The 19,950-nt window shown below is 42.1% G+C and overlaps 1 protein-coding gene across 2 annotated transcripts in view; it reads left to right on the plus strand.

Moving 5' to 3' along the window:
* Positions 1–19,950, plus strand: part of ARFGEF1 (ADP ribosylation factor guanine nucleotide exchange factor 1) — a 140,321-nt gene that overhangs the window by 96,802 nt on the left and 23,569 nt on the right. For both annotated transcript variants that reach the window (XM_018554228.1, XM_018554226.1), the window contains exons 18-27: positions 2,871–3,042; positions 3,295–3,446; positions 4,885–5,013; positions 10,468–10,626; positions 13,585–13,735; positions 14,610–14,700; positions 18,021–18,061; positions 18,140–18,309; positions 18,783–18,934; positions 19,041–19,213. In XM_018554228.1, coding sequence (XP_018409730.1) covers positions 2,871–3,042; positions 3,295–3,446; positions 4,885–5,013; positions 10,468–10,626; positions 13,585–13,735; positions 14,610–14,700; positions 18,021–18,061; positions 18,140–18,309; positions 18,783–18,934; positions 19,041–19,213 — 1,390 coding nt within the window. The remainder of the gene's footprint in view (positions 1–2,870; positions 3,043–3,294; positions 3,447–4,884; positions 5,014–10,467; positions 10,627–13,584; positions 13,736–14,609; positions 14,701–18,020; positions 18,062–18,139; positions 18,310–18,782; positions 18,935–19,040; positions 19,214–19,950) is intronic.

A 19,950-nucleotide genomic window follows, 5' to 3' on the forward strand; every position in this document is an offset into this window, starting at 1 on the left:
TTGTGTGGACAAAATCTCTCTTTGGCATCGTTCACATCTATGTGATGTGGGAGTACGCGCAACGATGTACGTAATCCCGCAACGCATGTTACAATATTAGATGTGATGCGGTGCTATTACTTTTTAATGGCACCCCAGTGCACCTAGCCATCACATGTGCGTTGCATTGCACCACATTCATGGTAACCATTACCATGCAATGTGATTGATTTTTTTTTTTGTTTAAAAGGGGGAAGAACTTCTTTCAGTGCAATTTAGCTGCGGTAGGCAGCCCAGTCAAATGAATAGTCTGTCTGCCACAGAGCACCACAGTCACACCCTGCAGCACCTGATTTTGCAACGCAGGCGTGTTAACCAGGGCTTATTGTGTTTTCTATTATGGAGCTGTTGCAATGAGCAAAAATATCTGGTAGCTGTAGGTAATTTTTGCACCCATCTAACTAGATTTCCACTTGTGTATGTGTGAGCTCAGTGACATCCCTTTTGTCTGTCTAGCACTTCATGGGTAAAATATGAGAAAACAACCACATCTTTTATTAGATGGTGCACAATGTCCAGAAGAACACTGGCTGTTTTATGAACAGTGTTTTCCTTGTCAATGCAGTTCTCTTCGTTAGCAGCTAGCTGGGATGCAGTCAAGCCAGACTGCCAGTCCACTGATTTGTTCAGACGACAGGAGGGCCACTCAATTTCACTTATAATAGGCTGACGAAATGTCTATTTTTTTTGTATTCATCAATGGAACCTGCCTACATACCATTGTATGAATGCCAGAATGGCAGCTGATCAAAGTGGAAAATAGACTGACTGAGAGTCCTTTGTTGCAATCAGCAAAGGCGCCTGTTGATCAGAACACTATTTGACCAAGAATTCTACCTCCGGTGTTGGTGGTAGTCAGTTTTGTAAGAAGCGGAATTTCAAGTGAATTTTTGTTTGCTAGATACAATAGGTTACACAGTGCAACAAGCAGAATTGTCTTTCACAGTTGTCTGCAATCTTCCGTAGGGTTACTGGACACTGTGTAGGAAACATTCCATCTTTGTGTTAACAATCTCTTCAAATGTTCTGAAATGTAAAAATTCCGTTTTCTGAGTATTAGCTGTCCTTGAACATTTCCACATTATGTAGTGTTACATCCTGGAATAAAAATTGTGGTAATGGAGATTTGTGGTAATTTTTTTAATTGCCTACTATTTTTCATGCTATCTTCTTAGAAAATGTATCTAACTCTGTCAACTTGAGTGAAGACTAGGGATGCACCGATAGATCGGCCGCCGAAACATATCGGCCGAAATGGCCCTTTTGGCAGTATGCCGAAAGTGCCATTTTCTGGCCGATACAGCGCTGCATCCTATTCTCTCCTCCCCACCGGGCGCTGCTCTGTGTCCCAGCGGGGAGGAGAGAAACTGTGACAGCCGGCCGAGCGCTGCGTGAGGAGAGCGCTGTGAGCGGCCGGTGTCTCTCCTCCCACACCGCTCAGCCTCCTCTCACAGATCGGCAGAGCGGTGTGTGGACGGAGACAGCCTGCACTGTCACAGGAGGCTGAGCTCCGCTCGCTCAGCCTCCTGTGACAGCGTGTCAGGAAGGAGAGAGCGGTACAAACTTTCAGTGATCGCTGAGTGTCTGTAGATAATTGAGGATATGGTATGTTTACTATATCCTCAATTATGAATTAATAGGAAGTGATCTACATCACGTCATGTTCATTCATGATCGTGGTTATAGTAAACACACTATGTCCTCATGTTATGAATGAACAGGAACACTCAGTATAGAGGATGCAGAAAAAGTATAGAGGATGTGTCCTCAATCTTTTTCTATTTTAAAAATGAAATATCGGGGGTCTGTTTAGACCCCTAATATTTCCCCTAAGCCCCTTTTTAAAGTAAAAAAATAAAAATATTTAATAAAAAATGCATAAATCATTTGAAAAAATAAAAAACATTTTCGGTTTCGGCCTGACATTTTTTTAAATTTCGGTTTTGAAATTTTCCTTTCCGTGCAGCTCTAGTGAAGACCATTAATGATCAGCATTTGTCGAGTCTTGTTTCAGATTTTCAGCTGGATTAAGGTCTGGGCAGAGTGAATTCACCACTATGCATGGTATACCTGTGCCCGAATCTATCTTATATTATTGTGACAAGTGCTAATGAAGATAGCCTGTGATGTTCATTTGGGGGTCTACAGGCTGCAGTTATAGAAACCTGGCCCTTAGTCTAGGGTTTGCTTTCGGCAAATCTAAAACATTCAGATTCTTGTTACAAACAACTCTAATGTAGCTTTGGCTGTGTATTTAGGGTCATTGTCCTACTGGCCTAATCTCAGGTCTGTTGCAGAGGTTTTCCTCTGTTATTGGTGAGTATTTCACTCCATTGTCCTAGTCCCTTGGGTATCATTCCCTTAACATGATGCTACCACTGCTATGGTTGGTGTTGATAAGCAGCATTTGCTTTCTGTCACATATAGTGTTTGCGTGCTTAGGCCAAAATGGTCTGTTTTGGTCTTCTCAGAGAAAGTTTTGTCACTTATTTGGTGTGCCTCCAACATGCCTTTTGGCAAACTTCATTTGATATATTTTCTATTGTAGCAATTGCCTTCTTTTTGTTACTCCCATTAAGTCCAACATTGTGGAGAGTCATGGTTATATTTCACTTTAATAATATCGACTAAAATCCCATTAAATCTATTTTAATTTCAGGTTGTAGTACTACAAAGTGGGGAAAAGTCAAAAGGAGGCAAATATGTATTTAAAGTACTGGTCCTTTAAATTGTGATTTTTCATTATTGATTGCTTTGCTGCAGTTCTCGGTCCCCTAAACATAAATATTGTTTATGGAGGTTGTTATAGACTGATATTCTGTTTAACTCAGGTGAAAAACAAAATGACAAAAGAACAGTACATCAAAATGAATCGAGGTATTAATGACAGCAAGGATCTCCCTGAAGAGTACCTGTCTGCTATCTACAATGAAATTGCTGGGAAAAAAATCTCCATGAAAGAAACAAAGGAGCATGCAATCCCCACTAAATCATCCAAGCCAAGTAAGTGAATAACCTATCAAAATATAGCCTTACCTAGCTCAGCCTATTCTTGTAATCTAAGCTGTAACATCTATTAAGACATCCATACACAGGATCAATGATCGATCTAAATGTATTCAATGTATTTGGGAAGCAGTAGTTTGTCTAGAGAAAAAATTATTTATTTTTGGTTGCTTTTGCTTAAAATACAAAGTGTCACACGTTGGTTGCAAGCCAGTGCTGATCAGTCTTCCATTTTGATAACTCCTACAGATGTGGCCAGTGAGAAGCAGAGGCGGTTGCTGTATAATTTGGAAATGGAGCAGATGGCAAAAACAGCAAAGGCTTTGATGGAAGCAGTGAGTCACGTCCAGGCTCCGTTCACAAGTGCTACTCATTTGGAGCATGTCAGACCAATGTTCAAGGTGAGAATTTGCTGAGAACAGTGTGCAGAATGCAGTAACTATAGCATCTAGTCTACAATCACCTTTCACTGTTATGGTATGGTTGACTTACTTAGTTGCTACGAGTCCCTACACTTTGTACATTATCATTGCTCATTGTCTAGCCTAAAATCTGTTACTGCTGACATAGAAGGTCTTCTTATGAAGTAGTATAAATAGCTCCGGGTAAGGTGAATAGAAGGGCAGGACATCTCAGACATTCTTCATTTCATTATTTTGTTGAGTTTAGAATTAATTTGCACATTTCAAACATTAAAAGAGAAGTGTGGGGTAAGTGTTTTTCCCCATAGTTCTCTTTAGGGTCAAGGGAGGGCATATACTAACCTACTCCCGTGACCCAAAGCTCAGTATATAGTGGGCTATTGCCCGCGATACACTGAGAGAGCTGCAGCCGGGACGGATCCTGACAATACTGTCGTGATCCACCCGGTGGCGTGAGTGACAGCTGACTCTGCCTATCTAGAGGCAGAGCCAGCTGTGCCTGCCCTCTCCCCGTCCGTTACTCCAGTCAGCGCTGTGGAGGGTCCGGGAGGGGGGAATCCCTGCGGGGAGCAGTGGCTGACAGTCACCGCTTACTGCAGGGAGATGATCGTGAAGTAAGTGGATCGGCAGCATGTTTCTGCTCACTTCCTGATCGATAGAGCCGACCTGTGACACCTTCTTTGTCACACGTCGGTTCTAACTGTGAGGATGAGTGGAAATCACTCACCTCATAGCTCTCCTTTAATTTACACATTAATAAAGACTAAGTTCTTTTAAAATTCCCTCTGCTGGATTTAAGGAAAGGGTAATTTAGGTACTGAAGAATGCACATTTTCTGGGAGAGAAAAAAAGTGAAGGTACTGAGCCTGTCATTTGACAAGGATTGTGGTTTCACAGATGTTGAGGCGCTTGGTTAGCAGTGATCTTTTGATCAGTGTTTCTGCTTTGGTTGTATGACTGGGTGATGAACCTATGCAGGATTCCTATTTTTCTCAGCTTCTAATTAAAAGGAAACGTGATGGGAAAGGTACATAGTCTGTAGTCCTTTTTCTGAAAGTTCTAGTTGCCTGGCTGTATCAGTTCCAACTTTTTTTGGTATACTAACCTTTTCAAGTCTGTGACTCAAAGATCGTGTCTTGTGAGGCATGTTCTGTAGAAGAAATAGCAGTATTGGTTTTCTTAACAGTTCCTTAAATCATTCAGATGGCAATTAAGATATATTTGAATGTTTTATGTATATATTCACTATAAAGTTCAATTTCTCTAATGCTCAAGATTAGATTTTACCAAAGCAAATTGTTCATACTCAAACTAGATGTACACGCTATCATATGCATAACTGATAAGAGCAGTGGTATGACAAAAAGGATGTTCAGAAACAGTGTCACATTGATAAACCTGTACATTTTCTTTGCAGTTGGCATGGACTCCATTCCTTGCAGCATTCAGTGTGGGTTTACAAGACTGTGATGATACAGAAGTGGCTTCTCTTTGCCTGGAGGGTATTCGCTGTGCAATAAGGATTGCATGTATATTCAGTATACAGGTAAAATGATCCTATGATTTGCTCTCTAGCTGCTGTGCTTTTTCTAGTTTCCACATGCTCTTTCATTGGATCGCTGCGATGAGTGTAATGCTTGTATAGATGTTTAAAAGTCCTGCCATATCAGCAGGATTTAGGGCTAGTTCACACCAATTGAACGTTCCAGAGCGGCAGCTGTATTTTTTTGCGTTCGCACTGGACCAGACCGCAGGCAATGTTTTGCAACGTCTTATCGACACTGCCGATCGGGGGCATGGCTGGGGTGCCAGTGACTTCAATGCACAACCATGCCCCCTCCCATCTCCGCATGAAGGGGGGAGTTTAGTGTGCGATTTACAGTGCGTTAAAGCAGCTTCCGCGCTGGAACGCACCGCAATTAGTGTGAACTGACCCTAAGTAATAGCAGCATTGCTTGTGCAAACTCTGGGAGCTCAGTAGACCCCCTCAGTTGATGGATTTTTTTCTTGGTAGGAATTCATTAGAGTTGGAGTTTTTGTCTGGATCATTGTTACTTATTGACTACAGAGGTGTTGATGGTATGGTTCAGCAGGCACATTGAACATGAGGGTTTGCGCACCCCTTAAAATTTGTGAACATGTTAAAATTAACCCATAGAAGACAAAGCAACATGTTCAGTTTAATGCTCCCTCCCCAGCTAGTACTGTAATAGATGGGGGCCGACTAGTACTGTAATAGATGGGGACCGGCTAGTACTGTAATAGATGTGGACCGGCTAGTACTGTAATAGATGTGGACCGGCTAGTACTGTAATAGATGGGGACCGGCTAGTACTGTAATAGATGGGGACCGGCCAGTACTGTAATAGATGGAAACACTTCTATTTATCCCACTTACACCTCACGCCCACCTGCTGATCTCCAGTCTCAGTATACAGACCTGTTCAAATCTATGGTACTTCAGGGTGCAGCCAGCCCTAAAGTAAATTTCTCCAACAGGAGGTGCACTGCTGTGATAGGAAGGTAAGTAAACATTTGAATTTAGTGCATATTAGTATTATTTGTTAAGTTGATAAGGAACTGTCAAATTCAGGGTCTGAAAAATGACACATAACTTTTCCATTGTATGACTTTGATATAATCATGTCTTGATTAAAAAGAAAAAGTGTTTTGTTAGGTGACAAGCTCTGCTTACATGATGTGATCTTCTGGTACTGTGGTAATATTTACACCTTATCACTTTGCTTTAATAATGGCTTCTACTGCTGAGGTACAATGGAGTTTAATTTGTACAGTGTAATTACTGCCAGAGAACTGAGGTAATTATTTTCCTTTGTCCCAGAAGCACATCTTGCAGCTCTTTTCCTATCAGTAATGTAGTTCTGTGCATAATTATTAGGAATCCAGGTTGTAACAAATCAAAGTTGAATACAGATCAGTCTTAAAGGGGATGTGCAATGGTTTTATACTTCATTTCTTTTTTTCTTAGGGCTCGGGCCAAAAAAATAGATATTTCTTATTCAGGAAAATATTTAATATTGCTTATTAATATTTTTACATTCATTAGGTGCCTGCGTGTTTGCTTTTGCACCTTTTACAGCAACCCAGGATGTGGTTGTTATGTATGTTTTGACCAACTTCTGTGGTTGAGAAGTTGAGAGCTGTTGGAGCCAAATTAGGATGGGTGGCATAAGCCATTAGGGAGGTGCGAGAGAAAAAGGGGCATAGCTGAGCATTTCACCACAATAGCTGGTTGATATTTGCATATGCGCTCCCGCGTCTCATATCTCCTATGGCACTGTTTTTATTTCACTGCTGCCCACTTCGCACTTTTAAAATGAACATCACTTTGTCATCACTTTGAGACCTATTCTTTACCTATCCTTTAGTTACTCACAGAAAAAAAGCCTGGTCGCACACTGCAAACTTCGCTGAAATAGTTATTATAGCACACAGGTACACATTGTCCTGCCGTGGCTCCTCTTCACTCTGACATGTTTCTACCAATAATGGGCTTAGTCTTATCCTTCCTTATTTCCTATCTTATCCTATCCCTAGCCTTCTTTGCAATTTGTCTTCTCCAAAATAACAGTTGCACTTTAAAGGACCATCCAAGCTATAGATTCCGCCTGAGTACATACACAGAAATTCTTAGTATATATGGGGTATTCCACAGTCAGTGCTATTCGCTCTCCTTCCTTATAGCTGGCCTTTCAGCTTGCAGATCCGTACATAACTACCTTGTTTATTGGAGTAGTAAAATTGGCTTATTTTTTTGCTTGAGTACAACAAAGTGCCGTGTGAATAATGGGCATCATTATTTTACTTCATTTATTGTAGCCAGGCAAAGAGCAGTGTGAAAATGCAGTAACCTAAAAAACAATCAATCACAAGTTTAAATGGTAAATGAAACCTGGGAACAATGGGCTACTTGTTCTTAAATACATTGTGTGTGTGTGTATATGTGTGTAATCAAAATAGGGTAATTGAGTAGCAAGAGTACACTCTCAGGAGATTTTCAAACTCAGCAGAGGTGAACTCACTCATAGAATTCATTGTTTCTGGCAATTTAAAGTGAATTACATTTTGAAATAAGCAAACAAGCACAGAGGCAGCTGTAAAGTAAGATTAGTCAGAGTATGGAAGGTAATGCAAAGGCAGCAAGAGTTGTGGCCTTTCTGTTTAATATTTTAAATGCAGCAGAAAATTGCTTGCCCGGATTAATCTACACGTTGGTTAGACGAAATAAACACTTGCAATTTTATTTGACATGGACCATTGCAGATCAAACATTTGTCCTGAGGGCAAAGTTATAAAACTAAAAGTAAAGCAAAAAAAGTTTCTCTCTGTATTTCTTCTAAATGAATGTTGCATGAAAAAGAGTCATTGTAATCATAGTTGTCAATCATGCTATAAAAATTGTTGTATTGATTGGCAGATTTTATTTCTAATAAATGGATATGGAAGGAATGGAGAAAAAGGTGTCATGGGAAAATAGGAGTGCTGCTCCAAAGTGTTCCAAAATCCCTAACTTACTCCTTGCCCAAAACATAACTATCCTCTACGTAAACCCTTATTCTCAAGCATTCTATAAAACAAGCTCTTCACACTTAATCTCACAACTCCTTCCTCTTGAGTCATAGTTGTAAATTATGCAATGTAAAAGATTTTATTTTTTGGCAGATTTTATTTTTGTTAATTGGTTATGGAAGAAAATGGTGAGACAACATCTTGGGGAAATATTAGTGCTGCACCAGGAGTTCCAAAACCCCTAACTTATTCCTCCTTCCACAACACTTAAAAGTCCTCTACCTGAATCCTTATGATTAACCATTCTCTAACACAAGCTCTTGACACTTAATCCCGCTCACAACACTTACAGGGTTGTTAACAAAAGGGTGAAGAGTTTGGAGAAGGCAGGAGAAGGGAACAATCTAGGACAACATAGCTGAACTGGAAAAATTCTCCAATTCAGCTCACTTTCCAGTTCAGCTATGTTGTCCTAGGTTGTTCCCTTCTCCTGCCTTCTCCAAACTCTTCACTCTTTTGTGAATAACCCTGTTCATGTTTTGTTGTTACCTTAACACTTAACCCTCCCAACCCATAAATTGAGCCCGTGGCTCTTAATCCCCCCAATACGTATCTGCCCTTTAAAACTCTTGTAGCCCCTAAAGCAGGGGTGCCCACAAGGTCGATCGCGATCTACCAGTCGATCGCGTAGCGATCACTGGTAGATCGACATGTCCTCTCCTCCCGCCGCTTCTCTGGATCCCCGCTGCTCTCTGTACAGAGGCTCCTCCCCATTCAGAAACTGCTTGATAGTAAATATTTTCTGAATGAATGGGAAGCCTCTGTGCTTTCCATTCATTTAGAATAGAGGCTGCAGAAAAAAAGATTGAGGACTTTGTGTCCTCAATTTCTTTTTCTATTTTAAAAGGGAAATATCAGGGGGCTTTTTAGACCCCTAATATTTCCCCAAAGCCCCCCCAATAAATAAAAACGTTGTTTTTTTTTTTTCTTGCCTCAGGCGCAAAAGGAGCTGGCTACGGCTATGCTCCCGTGGTGCTCGTGCGGCTGCCGGCTGAATGTGTCAGACGCTGCAGATGGAAAGGTGCAGGACACCCCATGTGCAACGTCGGCCACACGAGCACCACGGGAGGACAGGACGCCGGGACCTGTAATGTACTGGAATGCACTGGAATGTAAGCCGGCCGACTCCCTGCGTTCCAGTGCGGGAGGGGGTGTGGAGCTGTATTGAAGTCAATGGCATCGCCCACATTGCGATCGCCCGCACTCGGAACGCAGGCACATTAGTGCCTGCATTCCGGTCCAGTGCGATCTGCAAAAATAGTGCTCGCAGCATTTTTGCGGATCGCACTGGACTGGAACACAGGCACTAATGCAGGCGATCGCACTGTGGGCGAGGGGCCTGCCTGCGGAGCCTGGCTGTGGTGCCATTGACTTCAATGCACCGCCACGCCCCCTCCCACCCACCCCTGAATGCAGGTGTTTTTTCGTTGGTAGATCTCAATGAGCTCGTCATTTGAAAAGTAGATCTACAGACGAAAAATAGTGGGGCGCCCCTGTCCTAAAGAATATTGAATGCTGACAAGCAATATACAACTTTGGTTTCATGTACTCTGGGAGCTAAAGGTTTGCCAGGTCAGGACAACCTTTTACTGTATGTATCAACGATTGCAAAATGATTTGTGCTTCGTCTGTAATCATTTTGGCCCTTTTAGAAGTAACCCCTGTGTAGAGATAAGTTATTCCAGGAAGTCACACTTGTATCCTACCAGCATGCATGTGTGTGTGATTTATAACACCCCCCTAGTGTCTGTGTTATTTCAGAGGAACAATATTCTAGATAGCAAAAAAAAATAGAAATTATTTTTCAAATAAAGGTTTTAGGTATTCCTGAACACAAAACATCAAGAAAGGATAAATATTGAAAACATGATGCATTCCTTTTTAGGGGGTAAATGGCCACCTATAACCAGGAATGGTCAAAGAAATTCTTTACATTTTGATGTTTGGCCTTGTTGATCAGAAATAAAGAGATTTTTTTTCTATTTCCTGTGAAATGTTAGAATGGATTGTTTTGGTTTTTTTTAAGCATGTAAGTTTTTATTGAGGTTATATACAAAAGATGATTTATACAAGTGACATATCAATATGAGTACATCAGACATCATAAACTGTAATATTAAGCACAAAAATGGTATTGCTAGATGCCGTACATGAAACCATACAGTAATGAAACCATTTATGTGAGCATTTATAATAGCTTTGTAATCTGTCTGAATGGATTGTTTTACACAGAGGGAGTTTGAATATTTGTGTTCTTCTGACTGCACATTTCTCAAACTGTTATACTCTATCTCTGATTTATTTTATTTTTCCTCTTCAGCCATCCCAAAAAAGACAATTCTGCCACTATACAAACTTGGTGTATTCTTTGTACTGGGTATTAAAACGATGTGTCTCTGTTGTCTTTTAGCTTGAACGAGATGCTTATGTCCAGGCATTAGCAAGGTTTACATTATTAACTGTAAGCTCTGGAATTACGGAGATGAAACAGAAGAACATAGATACCATCAAAACTCTCATCACTGTGGCTCACACAGATGGAAACTACTTGGGAAGCTCATGGCTCGAGGTACTGTCTTCCAGCTGGTCTGTTTGCTGTGTCAAGGACAAAAATAATGGGATTAGTGGTGACAATATTAATATTTGCTTTGCAATAGATATGTATACTTGATTAGGAAGCACATCATTATAAAAAGTGTGTATATCCCATAGGCACAATGCTTAATATTTCTAATTATCAGCAATGGGCGGCCCTCATTTATGTATCTTTTCTTAAAGTAGCATTAAACTCTGTGAAACTTCAATAATGAATCAAGATCAAATTAATATACATTGCCCAGCAAAGTATTTCTTTAAACTTTTGCCCAACCACTTAGTCATCATGTTTCAGAATGGTTGGCTCCAACTCTCTCACCTCGGTTTCTCTGAGCTTCGTGTCCAGCACAAGATCACAAGGGAGAGCAAAGTCTCCAGCAACTTAACATCTCCTAGCTTAGAGAAGGAAGGAGGGAGTAAGGAGTGTATTGCCTTGCTGTGTATGTGTGTTTTGTGGACACACAATGGTAGCTCCATAGGACCATGCAAGGGAAAGGAGCCACCCTTAAACAGGATATTAGGGCCAGTGGTCAGGAGACCAGCTGATTTTGCAGTAAACTAAAACTTTTAAACATCAAGGAGCAGCATCCATTTTAAGTGATTTCATCTGCATTTGAAAAAATAAAAAATACCTTTTGATTTTAATATCACTTTAAATCCAAGTTGTTTTGAGCTCCATGTTATCACTTACAGCCTAGGTTAAGCTGACATGTTGTCTGGCTGCTTTTTCTATAATGCATATTTGACATAGTTAGACCTTGTTTAAATGCTTGGCAGGCCCCACTGCAGCTCTGAAAAGCATTCGGTGGTGGATCACTTTTCAGAGGGCACTAGAGCAGTGGCTGCTTGGTGTTCAGAAGGTGATACTGCCACCTCTTGAATTCCATTTGTTTTATTTTTCCTTTTCTTTTTAAATTCCAATGGAGGAATTCAATTGCAATACCAGGCCGCAAGAACATCCATTTTTGTTTTGTAGTACTTAATACTTAGTACTGTTTTGTTTGAAAAAAAGAGCATACTTTTTTTGTCATCGCACTAGAACAGAACAGATCGCAGTGGTGTGAACTGGTCCCATTCACTGCCATTCATTTTTCCGTGCCCTTGCGTTAGCATCCGTTGAAAAACGGTTAACAGCGCAATGAATCTGGTGTTAATGGGGCCATGGACCATATCAGTGAAATAAGAGGATTAACAGGAAGTAGAGCCTGCTTATGTCATGATCAAATGTGGCTGCCCTTGTGTACATTCACAATTACAAACAATGCCTAAAACATCCAAACTTCACTCTATGGCCTGTGTTGACCGGCTTTGGCATTGTGTTGGTGGCATCAGTTAGGGACTATTCTGAACTAATTATGAATTTATCTGCATCTGATCTGCATTTGACCTCCTTCTGACCTGCATTTGACCCTTCAAGTGGTTTTGTATAACCATAGACTTAAATAGGAATGCAAAACCTGCTTGAAGGAAACAAAAGCCAGTCGACACAGACCCTATTGCAGAGCTAGAAGCACTGTTAAGCTCATCAACACAAATATTTGATTCCCTGATGGCAGAACTGGAAAGTATAAGCAGGGCAGCCATCAGAAATTTTGGGGCCCCTTACAGGCTTTAGGCCGGGTCCCCCCGCGCCGCTGGACGCAGGGCTTAGTGACGCGCTGGGCGCAGGGTTTAGTGACACGCTGGACGCAGGGCTTAGGCCCCGTTCACACCTTTCCGTTTTGTCGGGCGTTCAACGCTCTATGAACGCTCCACAAAACGTGCAACCATGAAAATCCCATTGTTTTCTATGGGTATGGTTCACACCTTTCCGTATTTCTGCCCGTCTGAACGCCCTACAAAACGGCTGACGCCCAAACAAGTACATGTACTTCTTTGGGCCGTTTTGGAGGGCGTTTTCCATTGGGATACAGCCAAGTAGCCTTCGGAATCGCGCGACGGTCGCGCAATTTTTTTACCGCGAATCGCGGTAAAAAAACCGCGTGACGGTCGCGCGACAGACGTGCATGCGTAATACGCCTAGGTGTGAACCCAGCCTAAGTGACGCGCTGGACGCAGGGCTTATTGACGCGCTGGACGCAGGGCTTATTGACGCGCTGGGTGCAGGGCTTAGTGACGCGCTGGGCACAGGACCCACCTGAGAGTGACCCTGCAGAGCCCACCATAAATGCTGCACAGCCCATCTGAGACTGTCTATGGTGGGCTCTAAAGGGGTCTCAGGTGGGCTGGTCAGGGCTGCATCCCTCCCCTCCTTTCCTTCCTTCCTTCCTAGCTCCTCTTACCTGCACACGCGGCCTCGTCTGCCGCCGGACCGGCCAGAAGTGACATCACTTCCGGCCAGTCCGACATCAGACGAGCAGCGTCGCTGATGGGGCCCTAGCTTGGATCAAAGCCGCTGGAGCGGCAATGCTGGGGCCCTGCGCTGCTAGGGCCTGGCCTCCGCCTCCTCGCCCTTCAATGTCGGCCGATAGTCATAGAAGGGACCCGGGCGGGCCCCCAGGATGCCCGGGCCCCTTACATGAGTATCGGCCGTACCCCCCTGATGGCTGCCCTGAGTATAAGACATGAGTATTGAAGAGGCATTGCTGTTAGAGCACATGTATCTTATCTCTAATGACAATGAGGGGAATTTATCAAAATCTGGAGCAGCTGTGCATGGCAACCAATCAGCATCCACCTTTCATTTTCAAATCTTAACTGAACAAACTGAAGAGAGAAGCTGATTGGTTGCCATGCACAGCCGCTCCAGATTTTGTCTGCTCCAGTTTTGATAAATTCCCCCCAGTGTCTCTGTAAACTAGAACGCTGCTTTGCATTAGGTGGCAGTTGGTACTTCAGGTTGGCTTTAACTATAATGTTGCTCTGTGAGTATTTTTTACAGCTGTGCATGTAACATTTTGTGTGCGACTAAGAGTTTTCCTTTAACATACAGATCTTGAAGTGCATCAGTCAGCTGGAACTTGCACAGTTAATAGGCACTGGAGTGAAGCCTCGCTACATCTCTGGGACAGTCAGGAATAGAGAAGGGTTATTTGCTGGAACCAGAGACCAGGCATCTGATGAATTTGTCAGTCTTGGCTTAGGTTAGTAAGACCATTCATGATATTTTGTACTCATACAAATGTGGTATGTAATATATAATTACATACCTACAAGCCAGTCAGTAGATGTAAACCCAACCCCTGAAATCTCATCTCTCAAGCTTTAACATGATAGTTTCACAAGTCCTTTTTAATATCCAGTATTTACATCTGCAGCTGTAATTAAAATAATAAACATGATCACTCTATCACACAAGCTATTGATGAAGACTACAAGTGGCTGTTTCCACACGTTATGCAGGTCCACTTTTTGTCAGGAATCCCTCCCTGCCAAAATACCATGCAGCCATTGCTGGAGTACATGTATGTAGACAGGGTGGCTGACAAGAGGTTGCAGGAGATCAGTAGCATTGAGATGCAAAAAAGATGAAAACAAGTATGGTTTTTAAAAATGGCTGTTTTATGGTTTACAGTGCTGTAGAGACCTAGTGCTATTCAGTTTGGGTTTACATCTACTTTTACATTATTTAAGTTGGCCCCGTCGGCTGTCAGAATACCTAAACAGTGCCTGCATCTGATTGGATGAAGGCACTGTTCATCCGACAGTCTTCCCTGCTCTTTCGTTTTTTAATCAAAGGATGTCGGGCTGGAGGGGGCAAACAGGGCCACCCACTGAGCCAATGGTTCCTCAAGAGCTGGAGGAAATTGAAGTGTATATCCAGCTTAAGAAGTCTCCTTTTATAAATCAACCCTAAAGTATCTCAGGTTATATTTGATTTGGGAACTTCAGTGCTGCAAGGCAAGACTACTAAGAACGAAGCGGTGGTGTTAGTGCTGCCCATTGCCATGCTGCCTGTGTGCATGCAGACTTTTTCAATAATTATCTTTGCTTGTTTCCATTTCTTTGTGTTAACAGTTGGAGGGAATGTTGACTGGAAGCAAATGGCAAGTATTCAGGAATCCATAGGAGAGACCAGCTCCCAGAGTGTTGTGGTAGCCGTTGACCGGTATGCATGAATCGATTTGGGTTTTGTTTTAGTGATTTTGTAGTTTGATTTGTAAGAATGAACAGTAAACATGTATACATATTGCAGAAAAGAGGAGAGGATTGCTGCATTATCCTAAAAGCAAAAACTGGGTGCTGGACAATGCAGATATATTTATAGACAGTCTGAAGTAATGTCTATTCAAATTTGCACAATCGCATTAATAAGCATTGATACACGATAACCTGTTAAGTTATGGAAAAGGGACTTCCTAAAATTTTGGATATTTACATGACATCACTTCCTTCACAAATCCAAAAAGTGGTAATTTCTCATTTAAAGGAAGCATGTGCTGGTAGAAAGATGGAGACTGTCATTGCTGATTTCTTTCAGGAATTCCTAGTTACCTGGCTCTCAGGCTTAAGGCCCCGTTCACATTGAGCGATTTGTCGCGTGGTAATTCCCGCGATATCGCGGCTATTTACCGCGCGATATCGCTCTTCATTGCATCTCAAAGGGTCCTGCTGTCGCGTGTCGTGTGTCGCTACAGCAGGACCCTTTTTGGAGCGGATTTTGCCGCGATTCTCGCTTGCTCAATGCAAGCATTTGCGCGATATTCGATTTGCAAATCGCGCAATGTGAACGGGGCCTTAGAGTGTCTTCAGTATTCTTGTTTTGGCTTCACTAGCTAAATATTTGTTTTGGCTCAGTGATTAACCTCCTTGGTGGTATTCCCAAGTGTGGCTCGGGGTTAATTTTCAGTACCATAGGCGGTACCCCGGAGCCACACTCGGGATTACAGCGTAGCGTCTCTTACCTTGTCCACTATCCCCGATGTGTCCTCCAGCCGATGCCGGCATCCGTCTTCCGTCCCTTGCGAGCGTCAGTATCGCATGGGGGCGGAACCGGCAGGAATTTTAAAAGTTTAAAAACAAAAAAAAGATAGAACAAAAAAGGAGCAAAAATAGTCAGACCGCCAGGGAGGTTAAGGTAGCATTGGTCAACACTGATCAGCATGACAGACTTTCAAAGCAGGTCAGCGGTATCAGCCTACTTGTAGCCCAAGGCTAGAGGGTACAGCTATGAAGGTTTATTTTTTTATGCTTTAGTTGAGTATGCATCCAGAGCTGTTGTTTTTTTAGCAAATCATAACGTTATAGAGCCAGGATTGCAGCAGTGTAGTACTTAAAAGAGAACTATAGCCTAACCTTTTTTGGCCATATTTCTCTTCGGGGTCACAGGATGACATATACTAATGTCCTCCGGTGACCCAAAACTCAGTATATAGTGCGCTGTTGCCCGCTACATGCTGAGAACGCTGCACAGCAGCCGGGACGGATCCTGACAATACTGTCGAGATCCACCCTGCTGGCTGATTGACAGCTGGCTCTGCCTCTCCAGAAACAGAGCCAGCTGTATTTAGATAATCTCTGAATTGGAGCTGACACTGTCCTTCCTTCTAGAGGGTGGAGAAGTTCGCTCCCATGATGGAGTACAATCTCAATACAAATTGGTAAACGTGAGGTTGTACTCCATCATGGGAGTGAGGTTGGAGCGGTGGCTATTTTACAACACACACGGGGACCATGAAGAACAAAAGTAGCCACCCTGCAGAAGGATTTAACTCCTGAGTTTAGTGTCACTTTAAGAAAATAAAAATTGTAATATACAACCCTTTGGATGAGCCAAGGGATCCACTGCATGTCTGGTCATTAGATGGTTCTTGTTTGTCCACCTCTGCTGTAGTTAGCCTGCAGCTCCACCATGCAGAATAGAGTTATAGAGTCTGTGATTTGTCCCCCATTAATATTGCTGCATTTTCTAAATTGCTGTGAGTAAATGAACTGTTCTCATTAGTTTGGCATAATTCTTTCTAACAATGCTTCATTACATCCTGAAGTATGCAGACTTATTACAGCTTTTACTGTAATATTGAGCACAAATTAATCTTTCATCACAATGGCATTTTCCACATGGTTGAGTACATGCTAGAAGGAACATTTTGACGCATGTTAGTGAAAGGCTAGAGAGCTCACAGTGTACTGCATACAGGACAGGACTAGTGTCAAAACACAACGTGTCTCATTCCGTGACCTTTCTGTCTGATAGTGAGAGATCCGGACTGGCTGGCTGTGGTTGAGTGAACCATACTTAAAGTGTATCTAAACCCAAGAACACAAATCTAATATATTGCAGCTTATCAGCCCTTAAATGTGGTGGCTGCATTTTTTTAATTCATGCTCCTTTTCTTCATTCTCAACTGGTGAGCCTTCCAGTATCCCACTTCCTGTCCCAGAACTATATCTGTGAAGGAGCACCATTGCCACCCTAGGACAGGAAGCTCAAATGTATCTTCATAGCGTGGTGTATTAGACCAAAATAGATACCTGTGGCAACACTCATCCTGACAACCTGCCTGATAACTGGTAAGGGTTCAGGATTCACACAGTCCTTAACTCATTAACTTTCACAGGAGAACTGAGAGTTGTAAGTCATTGAACTGCCTTCTGCATTCGAAAGTGAAGACTACCTCTTTCCTGAAGAAATTCTTTATATTCCTCTGTAAATGCCCAATTTGAGGACTATACCAAGACAAAAGCACCACACACTGCTGATGTCACTATTAAAACTTTATTCCGATCTAGCAGCCAACATATTCTTGTCTCCACCATAAGACTGCCCACCTCTGATGCGTTTCACCCCAATGGGCTTAATCATAGAGCTCTGCGTTGGGGTGAAACATGTCAGAGGTGAGCGGTCGTCGGGCAGGAGCAAGATTATCTTGGCTGCTAGATCAGAATAAAGTTTGTATGGCGTCAGCCGTGAGGCGCTTTCTTCCTAGTATAGTATTTCATATGGAGCGCGGACAGCTCCTATTCGGAACCCGTGCTGCGTCTGTACAGTGAGATGGTGTGGGACATTTCTGTGTTTTTGCCCACGCTGCGTAGGTTTACAGAAGAAAGGTTTAATTCAGTATGAAGCAAGGTAGTGCCTTGTTTTGGTGTGTGCTTTATTATATCGTATTGCTAATGTATACACAGTGATAGCAATGTAATTTGATAATCTTTTTTTATAGAATTGTTTTGTCTTGCTTTCTGGAAAAGGTAGAGGCCACTGGTTCCTTAGTTAATTTTCTTTTATGATATTCATCATTGGTAACTGTCTTATGTAACTGTTTGCCGAAATTCTCTTAATAGACTATTATTTCATTAAAAAAGCTAATCTTCTTTTAAAGAAATGGTCCTGTGGATTGTGTCTCGCGTCATACCACACAGTCTTGTTTTATGCATGCATTTCTGTAAATCTGACTGTAAAAACTAAACTAAATTATCTATTTACAGGATATTTACTGGATCCACAAGGCTGGATGGAAATGCTATAGGTAATACATTTTGATCCATTGTTCTTTTCTTCATTTGTCTTGGTTTTCCATAAATCTTAACCCATTCTGTGCTTGCAGTGGATTTTGTACGCTGGCTGTGTGCCGTTTCAATGGACGAGTTAGTGTCTACAACGCATCCCCGAATGTTTAGCTTACAGAAAATTGTAGAGATCTCTTACTACAACATGGGCCGTATTCGGCTTCAGTGGTCCAGGATATGGGAGGTTATTGGAGACCATTTTAATAAGGTAACGTCTACTTGTCAGTCGAAACTAATTGTAATAGCTCATATCCCTGAAAAGTCTTTTGTGAATCCAGTATAGTGTAAAGTTGCTCCTATGGCAGCCATTTTGTCATGTTAGCTCCGGGCAAGTTTTTAGTACTATCCAGGGCTCTGTTAGAGAGACCCTCAGGTACTGTCCTGCTGCCAATGTCTTACCAGACAGGAAGTGAGGGGAAAACTCCAGGAATAAAAATGCTTTTGTTTAGTGGAGTGGGGAAAGGCTAGAACATCTTTTTAGATTTTAGGATCACCAGCTATTTATCTTATGAAAGAAAAAGCTTTTACTTTAAAGGATGCACTTTTATTTGTAATGGGGGTTAGATTTTACATCTTAGCTCTAGTATAAATATAATGTGATCGTATTAGCGTTTGAACACAACGAGCTGTAAGACTGAATTCACCTTTCTTAATATCTATGTTACGTTGTTTTTTTCTTAGGTTGGTTGCAACCCTAATGAAGACGTTGCAATCTTTGCAGTAGATTCTTTAAGACAGCTGTCCATGAAATTTTTAGAAAAAGGGGAGCTTGCAAATTTCCGCTTCCAAAAAGATTTCTTAAGGCCATTTGAGCACATCATGAAGAGGAATAGGTAGGTGAAATTGTTCTGGCGATATGTGATGGAGCGTACTGTGTGTGTCACAAAGCTGTGACTGTGTCACCTTCCTTATGTAATCTTCTGCTTTGTTTATAAAAAGGTCACCTACCATCAGGGACATGGTCGTCCGCTGCATTGCACAGATGGTAAATTCCCAAGCTGCTAACATTCGCTCAGGCTGGAAGAACATATTCTCGGTTTTTCACTTGGCTGCCTCAGACCAGGATGAGAGCATAGTGGAGCTGGCATTTCAGACCACTGGGCACATAGTCAGTGAGTATTTGTGTGGCTGACGCATGCACTGAGCTAACTGTGAATATGCTGTTTAGAATATTGCTATCACATTCAAATAAAAGGGAACATTTTAGGATCTGAGCAATAAAGAAAGTAAAGACATTTGTCTTCTGCTAATTAGTATATGGCCTTTTGTTCACAACTGGAGAACTAAAGCAGAATGTTCACGAACCACACATAGGAGAAGATTGCCACATGGTATGAGGACTTGTTCGCACCAGATGTGACATTTTCCAGCTTGGACAAATTGCATGGACTTGAGAAAATCAATGGCTTTTAATAGAGCTTTTTTACTCCAATGTGTTCATTGCAAGTCTGTATTTTAAGAGCAATGACCTGCAGTTTGCCATTCAAGTCAGTTAAAATAGAGTCTCCTAAAAACCCAGTGTGCCTAAAATGTAACCACATTCGCTCTCACACCCAATATGAAGCAGAATAATTTTTTAGGTTTTTTGTAGGGGCTTTATGTTGGCGCTATATAAATCCTGTATAATAATTAAAAAAAATCGGTACTCACCGATACCGGAAGTCCAATTAAGGAAGCCAGGTGTGTAAAGACTCGCCACCCGGCTTCCCGATTAGCAAGGAAGCCGTCTCCATGCTCCCTCGTCCCCAATTGATGAGGAAGCATGGAGCCGGCTTTCTGGCCAATCAGGAAGCCTGGCGCTTTGTAATGACTCATTGCCCGGCTTCCTGATTGGCCAAGAGCTGGACAA

Source organism: Nanorana parkeri, unplaced genomic scaffold (genome assembly GCF_000935625.1).
Source record: "Nanorana parkeri isolate BGI_ZX_2015 unplaced genomic scaffold, ASM93562v1 scaffold147, whole genome shotgun sequence".
NCBI lineage: Eukaryota > Metazoa > Chordata > Amphibia > Anura > Dicroglossidae > Nanorana > Nanorana parkeri.